General features: G+C 55.1%; 2 protein-coding genes across 2 annotated transcripts in view; one reads left to right on the plus strand and one right to left on the minus strand.

Annotated features, from left to right (window-relative positions):
* Positions 1-657: 657 nt before the first annotated feature.
* Positions 658-885, plus strand: VOLCADRAFT_63531 (uncharacterized protein; the record flags this gene model as incomplete). The annotated part of the gene is made up of 1 exon (XM_002953251.1): positions 658-885. The coding sequence occupies one exon, from the start codon at positions 658-660 to the stop codon at positions 883-885; it is 228 nt and encodes a 75-aa protein (XP_002953297.1).
* Positions 886-5,091: 4,206 nt separating this feature from the next.
* Positions 5,092-15,458, minus strand: part of VOLCADRAFT_105890 (uncharacterized protein) — a gene marked incomplete at its 3' end in the record, with an annotated part of 19,724 nt that continues 9,357 nt past the window's right edge. The window contains exons 14-39 of the mRNA XM_002953330.1: positions 15,292-15,305; positions 15,126-15,141; positions 14,245-14,298; positions 13,540-13,872; positions 12,711-12,771; positions 12,523-12,627; positions 11,908-11,927; positions 11,574-11,617; positions 11,336-11,449; positions 10,703-10,975; positions 10,383-10,474; positions 10,074-10,157; positions 9,355-9,545; positions 9,007-9,155; positions 8,648-8,734; positions 8,178-8,321; positions 7,676-8,062; positions 7,431-7,491; positions 7,111-7,233; positions 6,809-6,923; positions 6,473-6,581; positions 6,382-6,435; positions 6,149-6,210; positions 5,765-5,948; positions 5,510-5,540; positions 5,092-5,405 (exon numbers count right to left, since the gene is read on the minus strand). Coding sequence (XP_002953376.1) covers positions 5,092-5,405; positions 5,510-5,540; positions 5,765-5,948; positions 6,149-6,210; positions 6,382-6,435; positions 6,473-6,581; positions 6,809-6,923; positions 7,111-7,233; positions 7,431-7,491; positions 7,676-8,062; positions 8,178-8,321; positions 8,648-8,734; positions 9,007-9,155; positions 9,355-9,545; positions 10,074-10,157; positions 10,383-10,474; positions 10,703-10,975; positions 11,336-11,449; positions 11,574-11,617; positions 11,908-11,927; positions 12,523-12,627; positions 12,711-12,771; positions 13,540-13,872; positions 14,245-14,298; positions 15,126-15,141; positions 15,292-15,305 — 3,221 coding nt within the window. The remainder of the gene's footprint in view (positions 5,406-5,509; positions 5,541-5,764; positions 5,949-6,148; positions 6,211-6,381; positions 6,436-6,472; positions 6,582-6,808; positions 6,924-7,110; positions 7,234-7,430; positions 7,492-7,675; positions 8,063-8,177; positions 8,322-8,647; positions 8,735-9,006; positions 9,156-9,354; positions 9,546-10,073; positions 10,158-10,382; positions 10,475-10,702; positions 10,976-11,335; positions 11,450-11,573; positions 11,618-11,907; positions 11,928-12,522; positions 12,628-12,710; positions 12,772-13,539; positions 13,873-14,244; positions 14,299-15,125; positions 15,142-15,291; positions 15,306-15,458) is intronic.

The following is a 15,458-nucleotide window of genomic DNA, read 5'->3' on the forward strand; positions in this document are numbered from 1 at the left end:
GGAATGCGACAGCTGAGGCTTATGCAGCGAATGATGACATTTCTTCTAACACTGGGTTAATGGGGACCACTATTGACGATAGCAGCAATGGAAACAGTACCAGTGATGACTTCAGCTTCACCACTATTGGCTCTGGTTTCAGTAATGCCGATGACTCTGGCATCAGCAATGGTGAGTTGCTAGCTATAGGGAGACCATGCTGTTGGTTTGGAAGTGAACAGGCAGCAGTGAATTGGTAGAAATAGTATCGAAGTGATGGTATTCATGGCATGGCTTGCCTCATCAATATTGGAAGGGGGGCAGGTACATAGCCTGCTAATGGCTGTTAACCTGGTTTTCAAGTGTTAGGGCCACTCCTTGCACTGTTTACGGTTTGGTAGCGCTGCCTGCCTAGGCCTCTTGAACCTGCTTTCTAAGCGTATGCAATGGAACTGGAATACTAGCCAGTCCAGCTGCAGCTGAATACCTTCCAAACCTCACATAAGCATTCCTTTCCTGCTCCGGATCTTTGCCCATGCTTCTAGTGTCCTCTTTTTGTACTTGCAGCTTCTGACAGTGGAGCTACTGCCACTGCCATTGCAGGTGAGGGGAGCAACCTGGCTGGCTTTGGAAGTGACATGGGAGGAAGCAGCAACAGTCTGGCAACCTCCGCAACTGATGCTACTACTTCCAGTTTGGACTCTGCAAGCTACACTGGTGGCCTTGTCAGTAGTAGCATCAACCATGATGGCAGTACAACGAGTTCGGCTGATAGCAGCGGCAGCCTGTACAGCAGCAGCAGCAGCAGCCTCTCCAGCAGCAGCAACAGCCTGTACAGCGGCAGCAGCAGCAACAGCCTGTACAGCAGCAGCAGTAGTAGTGGCAGCAGTAGAAGCAATGACCTGAGCACCATCCTGGGTGGCCCCACCTCCTCCTTAACATCTACTTCTTCATCCTGGACATCCTCTTGGTTGCCACACAAGCAGCACCATCATCACACGCATACACATTATGGTGGCACCACACGTTCATACAGCACAACTGCTGGCAATGGTGATACCACCAGCAATAATGCACTGTATGGTGCCACCACCACCACCACTGCCGCTGACAGTGAGGCTGCGTCACTGCTGGGCAGCAACGGGGGCCAGTTGGCGACTGTCAGCACTAGCACTACTGCGAGTGGGACAGCGGCAGCCACCACAACTGCCGAGGGTGCAGCAGCAGCGACAGCGGCAATATCTGCTTCGGCAGGCGGTGACAGTAATATGGACAGCCGGCAAGGTGATGGCGAGGTGTTGGTGTCAGCAGGGCCTGCATTGCTGCCAGCGACTAGCATGTTTACCTCACCTGCAGTCCTGGGGTAAGTAATTGTGAATTTGGATGCATGTAGGAAGGGGATGTTCATAGTTGGGTTAGTATTGCTGTTGTGTGCATGTTTTGTGCACAAACTGGAACATGAATGGCTGCGGTGTATGATCCTCTCTGGTGCAATTGCATGTTATGCCCTGCTATGTGGAGATGCTTCAGCTACCTTAAATTATCTACTTACGGCTTTGCTTGTGTTCCCCTACCGCCACGCACAGTTTCTTTCTGGTCTGTGCACGTTCGAATTCCAAACTCTGCTGTTACACTGCTGCTGCTATTTGTTCATTTCACCCTCGCCCAGGTCGATTGTTGGTGGCTGTGTGGCAGTCGTGGTGGTGGTAGCGGTCCTGGTGGGCAGCCGCCGAGCCCTTAACAACATGCAGCAGGCCAAAAGCCAGCAGCAGCAGCCCATGAGCAGGTGTGTGTGGGAGGGGTATTGGAAGAAAGCCAGCAGGCGTCAAGGTAGATGTTGAGGCTGGCATGGGGTTGCCCGGGCAGCATGCAGGTGGGCTGGATGAGCCTTGCTTTCATTTGAAACCCTCTCCAACGGCAAAGACCACGCCGTGAGGTTGCCAAGATGTTTAAATGACCGGTTATTTTGGCGCCAGCTGGTTGTGGCAGGGCCGAGGACTTGCCAAGTTAATTAGAGAGACGGTGGAGCGGGGAACAAAACAGTTGTGGTCAGCGGTTATCAAGGTTCCCGGGTGTGTGTGCCCTCGTGGTGCTGGGGGCTGAGGCGGGTGGTGCGGCTTGTCACCGCAGCACCTCCGCAGTGCCGACTCACCCCTTTGTTTTGGGGCATATGGACACATTGAGATTGAGTGCCCATCCGGTCACATCCTGGCCACACATACACACAACACCATAGACCACCGACCATGTCCCTACCCTGCACCTCTTTGCTACCATGCAACGCTTTCTCGAATGCATTCCACCTCCCTGCCCAACTCGTCCTGGCCTCTCCCCCATCACCGCATTGCCTTCGGCCGCCTCTACCTCACCTTACACCACCGCCTGCAGTTTGACCCTCTTCGCCAACATGGCGCCCGCTGCCTCGGCGACCTTGCCCGGCAGGAGCCCTGCGGCCGGTGCCAGACCCGTCACCTGGGACAACAAGGGCTGGGATGACGACGATGGCACCGGTGATGGCTGGGACAACGACTCGGCCACCTGGGAGGATGTGGAGGGCGGCTTGTCCAGAGCCCGCAGCACGGGCATCCCGCCAGGCACTGCCGGAGGTGGCGGCAGGAGTGTTGGTGGGGGCCGCACGGCTACGTCAGGCACAGGTGGTGCCTCCAAGAAGCCTGGCAAGAATTACCTGGATGACTGGTAATGGATGGTCTGCGTAAGCCGGGTGCACCACTGAGCCAGCAGCGGTAGATGGGATCGCAGTGATAATAGTGAGCATATGCTGGCCTGATAGGCGGATGGTTGGATAGGCCTTCCTGGATTGGGGACGCGAAGGCTCCGCACTCCTGTAATCCTCATCCTCTCCCAAGACCAGCCTGGAGATAATGGAGGGATGGAGAGATAGGGGGAGGGAGAACATTCGGCACGCGACGCTTATGATGCTGCATCGTGTGCACCACACACGTAGCTATCTTCGAATTGCATTCCCCTAGAGGGATCTAGGGGCGTTTCATCTTCTATCCCAGATTGAAGGGGAGAGTGATCTTAGGCAAGGTCCAGGGCGAATCTGGATCCAGAACGCATATGTATGCAACAGGAATAGCTAGAACCCTGCTGGCTGCTTAATCCATGTGAAGGCTTGCATTAGCTGATGTGAGATTGTGTAGCAGCATGCGGCTGGTGGGAGTAGAAGTGATATGAATGGGCTTTGGGCGTAGCGAGTGAGTGAGTGAGCAGATGCATGGCTTATTTTGGCCTGCACATGTCCCGGCATTGCTGGTATATGATGTATATCGTTGTTATCCAGGGCACCGAGGGATCTTGATGTGGGTTCTGAAAGGAGCACTGGAGCGCAGAAGAGGGGATAATGTCGATGATGTGGGTCGTGGGCTTCATAGCCACCTCATTGCTGTCTATCGCATGCTTGGGGCCTGAGTACTGTGATTATTGGTCAACGGCAAGGTTCCCAACGGAGGAAAGCATGAATCCGTCCGCGGAGGTGCAGTGTGGCCTAGCGGACTTCTGCGGCTGCCGTGGCATGATACTCTTTTTAGGGAAAGGAAGCATGTGCATATGGTCGTGGTAGCGGTGGTGAAATTTGTGCGTAAATCGTGAATGATTATCATGGCGTACAGCAGCTCTTAAGCCCGTGGGAGGGCAGCAGCAGCAAAAGCTTGAGCAGCAGGAGGAGCCGAAGGGTTTTGTTTGCGCAAGGTGTGTTGGGAACGCTTTGCTTGACTGTTGCAGTGAGAGACATGGTTTGGACTGGTTACGAGTCGGACAGCAGCTGACGAGGGGCGTTGAGCAAAGCCTTGTAGCCATATGCTTGTGCGGCAGATGGCAAAATGTCGAGGCCTGGGTGGCACGGCGTGTGGTAATGTGCCCGGATGGAACATATTAACATTGCACTTTCACCTACGGCAAAGCCAATCTTTGAACACGGCTTTGCATGAGACTGGGCGTTTACTACCGTTTCGCTCATCACAATTACGAAAAGGACTTCATGTCGGAAAACTATGTGTGCCCACACCCACATCCAAGTAAGTGTTCGCCGAAAAATTAATTATTTGCTCGAACAGTAGCTGAGGCGTATTATTCTCACCACAAGCGTCTAAAACCAAAGGCCTTATGCTCTGCAGTAGTAGGTTTTCGGTTACTACGCCGCGGCCCGTGTCCTCAGCGCGGTATAAATAGGGCACGTGAGTTTAATGCTTTTATCTTGTTTTGTTGTTCAGCGTGTGCCCCGCACGCCCGTCCTGTTCGCGTCGCCCCCGGCCTCCCGCGTCGTTGCTCGTGGTCTTTAGGGTTCGTGAGGCCTTTCGCAGTTCGGCTCATGTCTCTTCAGCATGGTATACATATAACAAATTGCAATGACAATTTCTCTTATAGCAACAATGCATTTCACGAACAACTCCAGGATGCTGCCGGTTACAAAGCGGTTGTTCAGTTGATTACTGCCATTAATCAATTGAGGGACACCCACAGGAAGTTTGCGACAAGTTCCTTGGAAAAGGGCATTGGTAAAGGCACACTGCGGGTTACAGCCTGCATGCAGGCGCAGGCAATTTTTAGGCACAAGAGGGTGTTTAGTCATTGCTTCTCTTCCTTTTTCAGATTTCTGCTTGCACTTGCTCACATATTTAGGGACGAGGCGAGATGATATGCGTTACAGGTGACAGCCACCTATGTACAGTAAATTTGTGCGTACGTTATATGACGTGCTGCAATTGTACGACATGTCATTTTCTCTTCAGGGAAGAAGTGTTGCTACCCGCACATGGCATCGGGCAAGTACACCCGGTAAGGGATTCGTCCACACAAGGAAACGCTGTCAAAAACTTGTATTGCCAAACAAGCACACAAACTAGCAAGCATTTGTCCCTACCATACCCTGCGACTTATGTACTACCCAGTGTTTTATATACAGTCATTAGCCTGCATGCACACGTCTACCGCGTACGTCTTGTACCAGCGTACATCTTGTATCGTATTAACGATGATTACCGTATTTGCATGCGATATACGAACGCGTATTGCATTCTATCTACAAGCTATGGATGTATGGGTCAAGAACACATGATGCACCAAGCGCACGAGTTGCACCAGTTGGGAGGGTTATAAAACAGCGTATTCGTCGAAGATGGCGCTGGTGCAGCCGCTGGACTGGAGGTAGGCTTTGGAGTTGCCGTGGGTGTAGGCGTGGGTGTGGGCGTGGGCGCCGCCGTGGGGGTAGGGGTAGAAAACCACGGCCATGTGAAGACGCCACCAGGCAACGTCATGCCGGAGTTCGGCGCTGGCGTCGGTGTGGGTGTGGGTGTTGCGGTCGGTGCAGGGGCTGGCGCAGCGGTAGGCGTCGGTGCAACCGTCGGTGTGGGGGTAGCCGGAGCGGTTGGCACCGGCGTGGAGGACGAGGGTGCAAGACGTCCTGTCTGCGCATTGAGGAGCCTAGACGGTGACGACGAGATGAATCTGATATTTGCGGCCGCGGCTGCAATACTGTCTCGGACGGTAACGACAGAAGCACCAGAGGTACCTTGCAGAACCATCGCCGCCACACCAACAGCCTGTGGCGGCGGATGGTGCAAGGGAGGTGGGCAGCGACGATGTTAACGCTCGTGAATAGCAAGGGAAATAGGTCAGCAAGCTTTGTATGAAACCCGTTCAGGTAGTAGTGGCTTATGACAACCCAGTCCGTTTGCTTGCTATAGCGCGCATTATCCCTCCCATCCACTTCCCAGAGTACAAATTAGCGGAATGATATCCTTCCTATCTTTTAAGCTGCACTCACATGCGGGGCTGCCATGCTTGTGCCCGACATGGTCGCCTCCATGTTGTCGCCAGAGTAACTGGCCGACACGATGTACGACCCGGGTGCGAAGGTGAAGACGCAGCTGCCCACGTTTGAGAAGGATGCCAGCGAGTCATCCTTGTTGGTCGCACCAACCGCGATGGCGGACGGAGCAGAGGCGGGGCTGCAACGCGAGGGGATGTGTGGTGACGACCGCGTGAACAAGTTTTTAGCAAGGCAAGTGTACGTGCGCGGCAAAACAAGAGGCCAGCATTGAACTTTCGATGCCAGGGGAGTCGGGTGGCCATCGCTTCAAGTATTATGGGTTACACGCCGGCCTAGCTAGTCCCATTTTCCTGGGGTGAATTGGTGATTATACTGTACCTGTAGCTGCAAGTGTCCCCGCCGTTGTTGTTGCCAGCCGCTACCACGACGACCACGCCGGCCTAGGGTCCATTACCAAAGGGACAGCCGTAGTCAACGCTATGAAGGCGAATCGTACATCAAAAATATAGGTACATGTAACTATGCGAGCAGGTAGCAGGCACATGGGCTGTATGTCACCGCCTGCCCTGCGCCAAGTCCGGAAAGCATGTACGAAAGAACACGCGCCTCACGTGCAACGAGAACGGTAACCGAGCATCACGCGACCCAACCATCCAGAAAACCGCCTGCACCAGGACCGGCAGTGCACCTTCACCCGCTTACGTTGGTAAGGTCGGCCACAGCGTCGTTTAAACTGGCGGCGCGGGGCCCGTTCAGAGACATGCCTACCACCGCCTGGCGGATACCATTGCGGCCCACGTAATCCTTAACCCTGTCAGGTGCGGGAGCGACGAGGTGCGTGCAGCGGGCACACAATTCATCCAAACCTAGCTTATCCAAAGGGCAATACGGCCGTCGGGAAGGAAAGCAAGCCGATATTCCAATTGGATCCAAGGAATGTAAGGTTCTGGGGTAAGTCGGGGAGGGGACAGTTGCCCATACAGTAACTTGCAAATCAGCTATGTATGTTGTTACAGGGTGGTACGTATGCGTACGTACCAGCCGAGACCGGCGATGATGTTCGAGTACGAGCCGCTGCCCGAAGAGTCCAGCACCTTGACAGGGTGGAGAATCGCGTTGCGGGCAACACCGTACACAGCTCCTAGGGCCGTGCCTGTTATTGACGGACAGGGTTGTTTTCAAGGCGGCGGCGTTCTCTCCGGGGGAATTGGCCAGCGGGACAGAAAAAGAGTTACACATTTCGAGACAATTAAGATCAAGGCGCTCATCGACAGCGCACAACTGGTGCGAACCTAAATGAATATCATAACTAGAGGCCCCCAATTACCCAAAAGTCTTACCAGCCACGTGGGTGCCATGACCGTTGTCATCTTGGTAGCTGTTGCCCACAAAGGACGTGCCCTCGCCGACACGGCCATAGAAGGCAACGTGGCTGGTGCGCACGCCGGTGTCCAGAATGAAGACTGTTGGGTACGATGTAAACCACATGTAGCAAGAACTCAGTTGGCTGATTGGGACTAGATGCGGACTAGATAAGGTAAGCAGGGCAGGGACCCGTCGAAGAGCTCAACGGGAGAGCTCAACGATAGACGCACCATTGAAGAAGAGAAGCGGCTGCTTATATTTCAGTCAGCATGCGGTGACACCGCACAGCACTCACCGTGCGTCCCACTACCATCCAAGCGTCCTGGTCGGTAACCGTTATCCAAAGGCAGGTTCAACTGCGGCAGGCAAGAGGGTACGCCGAAAAGAGTTTAGGTCCAGCCAGGCGCAGCAGTACAAAGCCAAGACATCAACAGAACGCGCCAGTACTACTACATATGCGTAGGGGTCCCACGAACTCGCATCCAATATATGTTTCAATCTCGGCCCTCGCTTGCGCCCATCGGCTTTTTCCTCGCGCACCTGGTCAATGCGGTCCAGACCCCACGACCGTGGGTTAGACTCGGAAGTCTCTGCAGATCGGAAACCACCATTGGAAGCATCATCCACACCAGTGCCATTGCAAGTGCCGGCCGCCCAGCTGGTGAGGCCCGCGCACCAGGCGTGGCAGGCGCTGCTGTAGTCCTGGCCATCGCTACCGCACACCGGCTTGTACACCTCGGCGCAGACGCAGTCCTCCCGCGGGACCGGTTTAGGACCGACACCCGCATTAGGGCCGCCTCTAGGATTGGAGCTAGTGCCGTTAGCGGTGTTCGAGTGCGTGGTTACGACGCCGAGGGAAGCCTGGAGGTCGACCTCCATATACTCGAGGGACGCGCCCAGCGTGGAGCGCATTCGCTCCAAGTCAACCTGTGTGCCAGCGCATGGACGTAAGTGGTTAGGAACATAGTCAAAAGCTTAAGGGCACGTGGTGGGGTGCAAAAGTTACATTCAATTCCTTCTCACTCAAGTTGCTAATGCCCACCTGCGAGTTGACTGTGAAGGACTGGAAGGACCACGGTAGGGGCGCTGCGTCGGGGCTACTCAGGTCGAAGACGGCACCCAGGGTGAACGAATCACAGGCGCCGCGGAAGCGGGAGCCGCCCTGGGGCATCGCGCCAGCCAACTCCTACAGGGAACGAACCGCGTAGGACGGTACGGCCTCTTTTTATATTGTAGTCGTCCAGGTGTCGTAACCTGCCGCCGAAAAGATGCTAAGGACTCGTACATGCACTGCTGCTAGATGCCGTACGACAGGAGTCCTTCTCTAACGAAGGGTCTGTCTCGCACACTCCCCAAGGTCCCGGCCACACCAGCCTGTACCTAGCCTGTACCTATCCTCGGGCACTGGGCTGCTGCCAATCCTCGCCACGTCACGTAAACTCCCACTTGTTAACCGTCTTCAGGCAGGGGGTCCTCGTGCTCACTGCGACGTGCGCTTTAGTAATGACGCACCTGGCAAATGGACTTGAGGGTGCCTAAGTTCGCCGTGGACTTCAGCTTCATAATGTACTTCTGCTGCGCAGGGGCTGCTTGGTCGTTCTGCAAGTTACGTCAGAGCACATAACGCACATAAGCATCGGGCGAAAAACGGGATGCAAAAGTGGAACCGAGGCGCGGAGATAAGCATATCATTCCGCGCCGGACCAAGCCCACATTCTTCAAGCTCGGGCCTACGCACGGTTAACGATACCCATGCCTTCATGTTTTTTTAACTTGATCAGTACGTGACGTGATCAGCAAGAAGCCCAAGGGACATTTAGGAGAGATGTACAACCGGGATACGGCATATGCACTACGTATGGCGTACGAACCTGAGTGGTCTCTATGTTGAGCACAGGCAGCTTGGCCGGGGTTGGCATGCCCAACTGCAGCGGCGCCAAGTCAACTCCGTTCCACTCGGACGCCGACAAGCCCAGGGACACGAGGCGCACGGAACTCAGCTGCAGCTTGAAGCCGATGCCTGATGCAGAGGGTTTCCCCCAAAGCGACACGACGTCATATATACTAACAGGGTATGTAAAGCCTGCTTGCATTGGGATTGATCATCATCATACTGCTTGATACTCTCTAACGTGAGAATGGAAGGCGAAAATCAAACAGATCATTTTGAGCTAAATCTGGTCAGCGGCGCTGTTCTCAACACAACCGTATCAGCTCACCGCTGACGTCCCTCACGACGATGCGGTTCCAGCCGCTAATGTCGGCAATCTGGGTAATGGTAGTGCCAGGGATGGTCGCCAGCTGCGCCAGGGAGATCTGGAACCGAATCCAGCCCTCGTCGTCCGACCCGAGAACAACCACGCCTTGCTGGTCGGCAATGGTGCTGTCCAGCCTCGAGTACTGGACTTCACTGTCGTTAGGTACAGACGAACGGTGCATGAAGCGTAGGAAAGGGCCACAAGCGTGTGTTTCGGGTATATTGCGACGTGTTCGTAACCGCACGTAGAATCGTTTGCTCGTCGTGCAGTTACGTTTGCTCCCAAGTGGGGCTGGAATAGCAGGCATGTCACATCGCGTGCGCGGCTGGCGTCCTGTGTTAAAACATGAGATTACAGGTTCCTGCGCTATGTTCCTTTTGCGTGTTCAACGCACGGTGCGATATTGGCGACGTCAAGGGAAGTCGCTGTGGGGCATACGCCATTCCGCTTTCTAACTCTGTCGTAGCTCAGTACAGTACGGTGCACACAGCACTAACTACGCGCGAAAGCGCTCTTGACAGCATGTTTCCAGCAGCCAGCTACTAAGAATCGTAGCCACTGAATACAGTCTGTCACACTTCCGGAAGGGCAGCGGCAATGACGCGCTGACTGAGGCATAAAACTGTGTCCTAAAGAGAGAGACCGCAGGGTCAACGCGCAACAACGGGAAACCACCCTACCCGCTCAGACGACGCTGTCGAGTGTCCTTCAGGTACAAGGCAACACGCGCCACGCCCGCTCCCTTGACCCACATGTCCAGCACACTGCGCGACACATTGCCACCCAACAGTCAAGGACGCGGAAAATCAATACGAGGGAAGGAACAAAAAATGCTGAAAGGGGGTCTAGAGCCATTTTTAGGTGTGTGCTAGAGATGAACCGAGCACATGCAAACAGTGGTCTAGCACTTTGGCGCTTTACTGTTTAGCCCTTTACTATCAGCTACGTAAGCATGCAGTGTTAAGCATGCAGTGTTGGCATGGACATACCTGCTGCCCGAGAATGCACCGTCGGTCTCGAAGACCAGCGCGGCCCAAGGCGCGATCTCGGCATATATGCTGGCGTTGTCGGCGGCACGGCGCTGTGGCACGGTCGGGTGGGAAACGTACGCACATTCATTATTGCTAGCAGCGGCCCAAAGAAACAAACAAACGACACAATATCAGAGGATCAATCCAAACGGAAACAGCACAAAAGGATTGCCAGCAGACCATTATCGTACGCCCGGCGATCGAACGGACAAGATACATCTTTCACTACGGCGACCTTTATTTCATCATCATAGCGTGACGCTGCCTGCGCGTCTCACCCGAATGACGTCAGTAAAGTTGCAATCAACGCAGCCAAGTGACGCTGACCGCCAGCCGGACGCCAAGCCGCCAGTGTCCGGATCGGTGATGTGCGTGATGGTTCCGGCCGGCAGGACGGATACCGCGCCACCGTTAATGGAAGCGATCAGGTCGCTTGCAGGAGGATTTGTGACTGATGTGATGGTCCCACTGGGCTGGGAGCTGACGGCGTTGCTGCTCTTGGATGAAGACACGCCGCCAGTTGATGCTTGGGCCGGGCTGCCGGTTGAGCTCTGTCCATGGGATGAAAAGAAACAGAAAGGACGCCGAAACATCAGGAAAGGCCAGCTTTGGATGGTAAAATGCTGTCTTACTTCTTGGCTTGCTTGCTTTGCTTGCGTGGGGTATCGAAAGACATGTACGAATACAGGACTGAGGATTAAAGCTCAGGGCATGAGCGACCCACATCATAAATAGTTCCGATCGGTTGATTCGATGCTAGCTTCATGTGGGTCGCTCAGGTTTGAACGGTTGAAGACATCTACCTTTAAATTGAACTATTCCGTCCTGCCAATCTCAACGTTCCTGCGTCCTCTTGCACTTTCCGCACCATGAACACGGCCCCGCTGTTCAAAAATCTGCCCCACGCTTACATTATATGTAAGTTTAACAGTCGTAGCCGACAGAGAGCGACCGGAAGCGGTAACCGACAACGGTCGCAAGAAGAGCGTGATGAGGAGCGGAAGAATGGCAGAGGCTGCGGCAACCTGGGCGGCGCGGTGCGTATTGCGGCCGGCCGCCATCGTGGAACCGCCTTAGCTGACAACTGTTTAGGCCCGAATGAAGGCCCTTGTCTCCAAAACGTGGTCTCGTAATGGAGAGGTTGAGCACCTCAGGGTGTTGCCAGGCCGCTCGGTTGCGGTATTCGGTGTTACCTGCACGATGAACGAAGAGCAGGCGGGTGAAGAAGGAAAGGACTCGCGCGCAACTCGGCAGTCAACTATAACGTGGCGTAGGGCAACGTGCTCGGAAAAAAACATCTTGATTGGCATGAACGTGCTATGAAAATCTGGAAGTTTTGTGGGCCTGTGTTGGCTTGTGTTTACGGCCTGTTGGCCGTTTTATTTGCCAAGATCAAGTAAGACAGCGGCTTGACTGTGGTTACGCCGCAACCATGAGTCAAGCTCCGACGTGAAGGTGATTTCGCTTTTCTTATCCAACTCACCAGGACTGCTTGAAGTCGGCCTCTTTGGCGGCGCAACGAGCGAGCACTCGCTCGTGTGGGAGTTGGGTAGGGACCAAGGAAACGATAAATAAGGGAGCCGCTCACCGGGTATGAACTTACGAATCACAAACTTCTACTTTCTATGACACGACAAAACTGAGCTGGCGATGGGCTTTTATGCGTCTCGCAAGCACGGAAGGGCATCAAATGCCGTACGCATCCCCTTTGCATGCCGTCTGGAAAAAAAGTCAGCGGCGGGCCAACGTAAAGCAAACAGCCACGTGGCAAGGCAAGCTGCTGGTGAAGCAAAGTTCGTTTTCTTCCTTCTGGTAATTAAATTGGTACTAAAAGAGGTTTTTCGGGGTATCAGCGAGGGCGGGAATGGGAATGCGTAAGGAGCAGCACAAGGTCCCGACCGGTCCCGAAGGGGAACGGCGATGTGAGCACTGGAGTTGAGGTAAACATCCAGATGTCGGAGAGCAGGCGTGATTGGTGATGTAGGAGGGTGCGATGCAGTGAGCTGCAGGTTGCACGAGCTGCTTGACTGCATGTGCATGGGCAATGGCTTCCCCGGGTGCTACTACAACTCTCATGCTCTCGTGATGCTCTCCTCACGCGAAATGAGGACAAGCATAAAAGGGCAGCGCGCACACTGCATCGAAGAGATCCACCCCTGAAGCGAACTGCGGCGTCGTTTGATATCGGACCGGTGTCTTGACCCTTGACAGAGAGCAAGAGGGGGAGCGAGAGAGAGAGCGAGAGGGAGAGAATATACAGATCGCACGGGCACAGGTCCCCCTCACGGATCAACCAACTGGGCAGAGTCGGAACACCGTGTGGGACCCAACTCAGGCAGGTGCCGTACTGTAGGGGTGTCGTAGGGGTCACAGCTCACACAGCACTCGGCAGCACCCGTAATGTACACGTGCCCCTTGAGGCCCCTTTCGTCCTACACGACGAACAAATAAAGGAACTGCCGGTGGCTCCCCAGCAAACGGCTGTGGTTGGCGGCTGTCAAAACATGACCAATGACACCTCTGTCCTCCGTCCCTTCCGCAATTACTACCAGCACAGTGTGCGATAGAACAAACCCTAAGCTACCCTATCCAGGTCCGCGCCTATGCGGACCAGGCAAACCAATCCTGGCACTATGCACTCCCGCTTCAAGGCAGAAGTGGACACACCAACCAGCATATGGAGGGGCGCGGGGTGGGGGCGGTCCCCAGGACGTGTTTTTTTTCCATAGTTGGCGCAAATTTTGCCGCTACGGCTGCCATCGCAACAGCAGCGTAACGTTGGGAGTATATTGTTTATGTACAGAACTGCAGGCCACCATCTCCCCCGCGCAGCCATCCTTTTGTTTCCGCCCCCCATTTCCCTCAGCATCCTCTCCCCGCCCAACAACATGGGGCACGAGGCCGCCTCTCCCAGCTTCAGCTTCTCCGGCCACGAAGTAATATCGACGAAGCTCCAAAAGCGCACCCTCAACTTCTCCTGTCGGTTGCGACCCCGTTCCACAACGGCCGTCACCCCCGTCCATCCCCTTTCGCATCTTCCAACTCCTCTGCCTCCTCCTCCTCCTCCCGCGCACAAGCCTCTTGAAAGTCCCGCGTCGCTGCATCCGTCCCTCACCCTCCTCCAAACCACCTCTCTCGCCCTCTTCCCCTCCTCCTCGCCTCCTCGTCCCCACCTCTTCTCGAGCCGCCACATCCTCCCGCCCCATCTCCTGAGCTGGCGCGGTGCCCCCCCCCCACCAGGGCAACCACCCTAACACCTGAGTGGTATTACCGCTACTCCGGCTGCTCCTCCCCGAACTATGAGTGGCCAATCCCACCAGGGGCCCCTCACATTTCCGGATGCAAAGGAGCACCCATGAACAACATCGCGCGGCTTTGTCCACGCTCCTTAGTACGACCTCCAAAATCAAGGAACCTACAGTGGGGCGCTTCAACGCGCACTGGGCATCTGCGTATGTCAACAAACAATCTCGCAACGACACCTTTAAAGTACCAAATGATAGTTTACACCGCCGGCAAATGGCCCCAGTCTTCTCAAGTCGTCGATGCCGCCGCCCAAAGTACGGCATTGCCTAATGCAAAATGCACATTGATCCACTTGTACTGCAATGCGCATAGTACATGGTACGACAGCCGCCACGCAGCCACCGCAAAAGCCCAATTCGGTAGATTTTGTACACAGAAACGAGGTGAAGCAGCCGTCCTCGCGCCCACCTCCCTCCCTTTTTGAGATATCTTCCAGAAAATTCAACAGCAGCACAACGCAACAAGCCTGGGGCGCCCGAGCGTAAGGCCCCTAAGCGAGGGCAATACCCCCCACCTCGTCCCATTAAGATTAGCCGCCAACAATCAATCTTCTCGCGAACTCCGTCTCCTGCCACCAGCAAGCATGGCGACAGGGACAAGAGCTCCATGCCTAGGGTGGTAATGCGTGGTTGTTGTTGTGGTGGTATAGCACTATGGTGTATTGTACAACCGGGGGCTCCCCCACGCCCTATCCCCCCAATAAGAGTACAGCACTATGTACGGCACAGGTCTCGAACCTGCCTTCAAATTTCGTCTTTTCTCTCAAATCAATACACGTCGTGGCGGCGAATGCAAAGTCATAATCGAATCATCAAAACAGACGGCGGCGGTGAGGACGGTGGAAGCGCAGTAAGACAGTGCGGCGTATTCGATCTCCTCCAGCCAGGTCATCCAGGTCGTCTAGATTCCCACCACCATCACCACAACCATCAGGTAGTCAAACCGCAAATAATTCTTCACTTATCAAGCGGGAACCGCCCTCGCCCTCGCCCTCGCCATTGCTAATGTTGCTGATGTCGGTCTCCTCAAGAGCTGCCATCGTCAAAAGACTACTACCAGTTCACACATCTCTCACATCTCTCTTTACTGCTCGGCAACAATAAAGCGTCGTCATTGCGCTTTTGTTGTTGTTGCTGCTAGACTTGGGCCTGTGGCTCGGGAAGACAGCTCGCGGGGAAGAGTAGCGGTTGCCTGGGGTTATCGGTGGGCACAAACAGCGACCTCATGCCCCTCAAAACCTTCGTGGGTTGATATGACGTCACTTGGCGCTAACAGCACCACCAGCGCCCCCGGGGGCTGCGGCACCGGCGGCAGTAGCAGCAGTAGCAGCTGCAGCCAGGGCGGCCTCCCGGGCCGCAGCAGCCGCCACCTGGCTCTGTACGACAACAAACCCACCCGCCTCCTGAACACCCTGCAGAGGTGGGGGAGGGTAGGGAGGAATGTGCAATAGGGTGGGTGAGGGCGCGGGTGGGGGGAAATGGCGTCAAACACTAAGGGAGGGAATAATGATTTGAACCACCACGGGGGTACACCGCATGCGGCGTAGAGCTCAACGGCTCACCGCTGGGGGGGCGTCTGGGGGGAGGCGAAGGGCACAGGACGCCACAGGACGCGAACGGCGGCGGGGAAAGAGGGAAAACACACAGTTAAATACCTTCACACGAAAACACCCGACAGCCTGAATCGCGTGAGTGGGGAGGAATACGCACACGGTGTGGCAGGCGGGGA

Source organism: Volvox carteri, assembly GCF_000143455.1.
Source record: "Volvox carteri f. nagariensis unplaced genomic scaffold VOLCAscaffold_35, whole genome shotgun sequence".
NCBI classification, from domain to species: Eukaryota; Viridiplantae; Chlorophyta; class Chlorophyceae; order Chlamydomonadales; family Volvocaceae; genus Volvox; species Volvox carteri.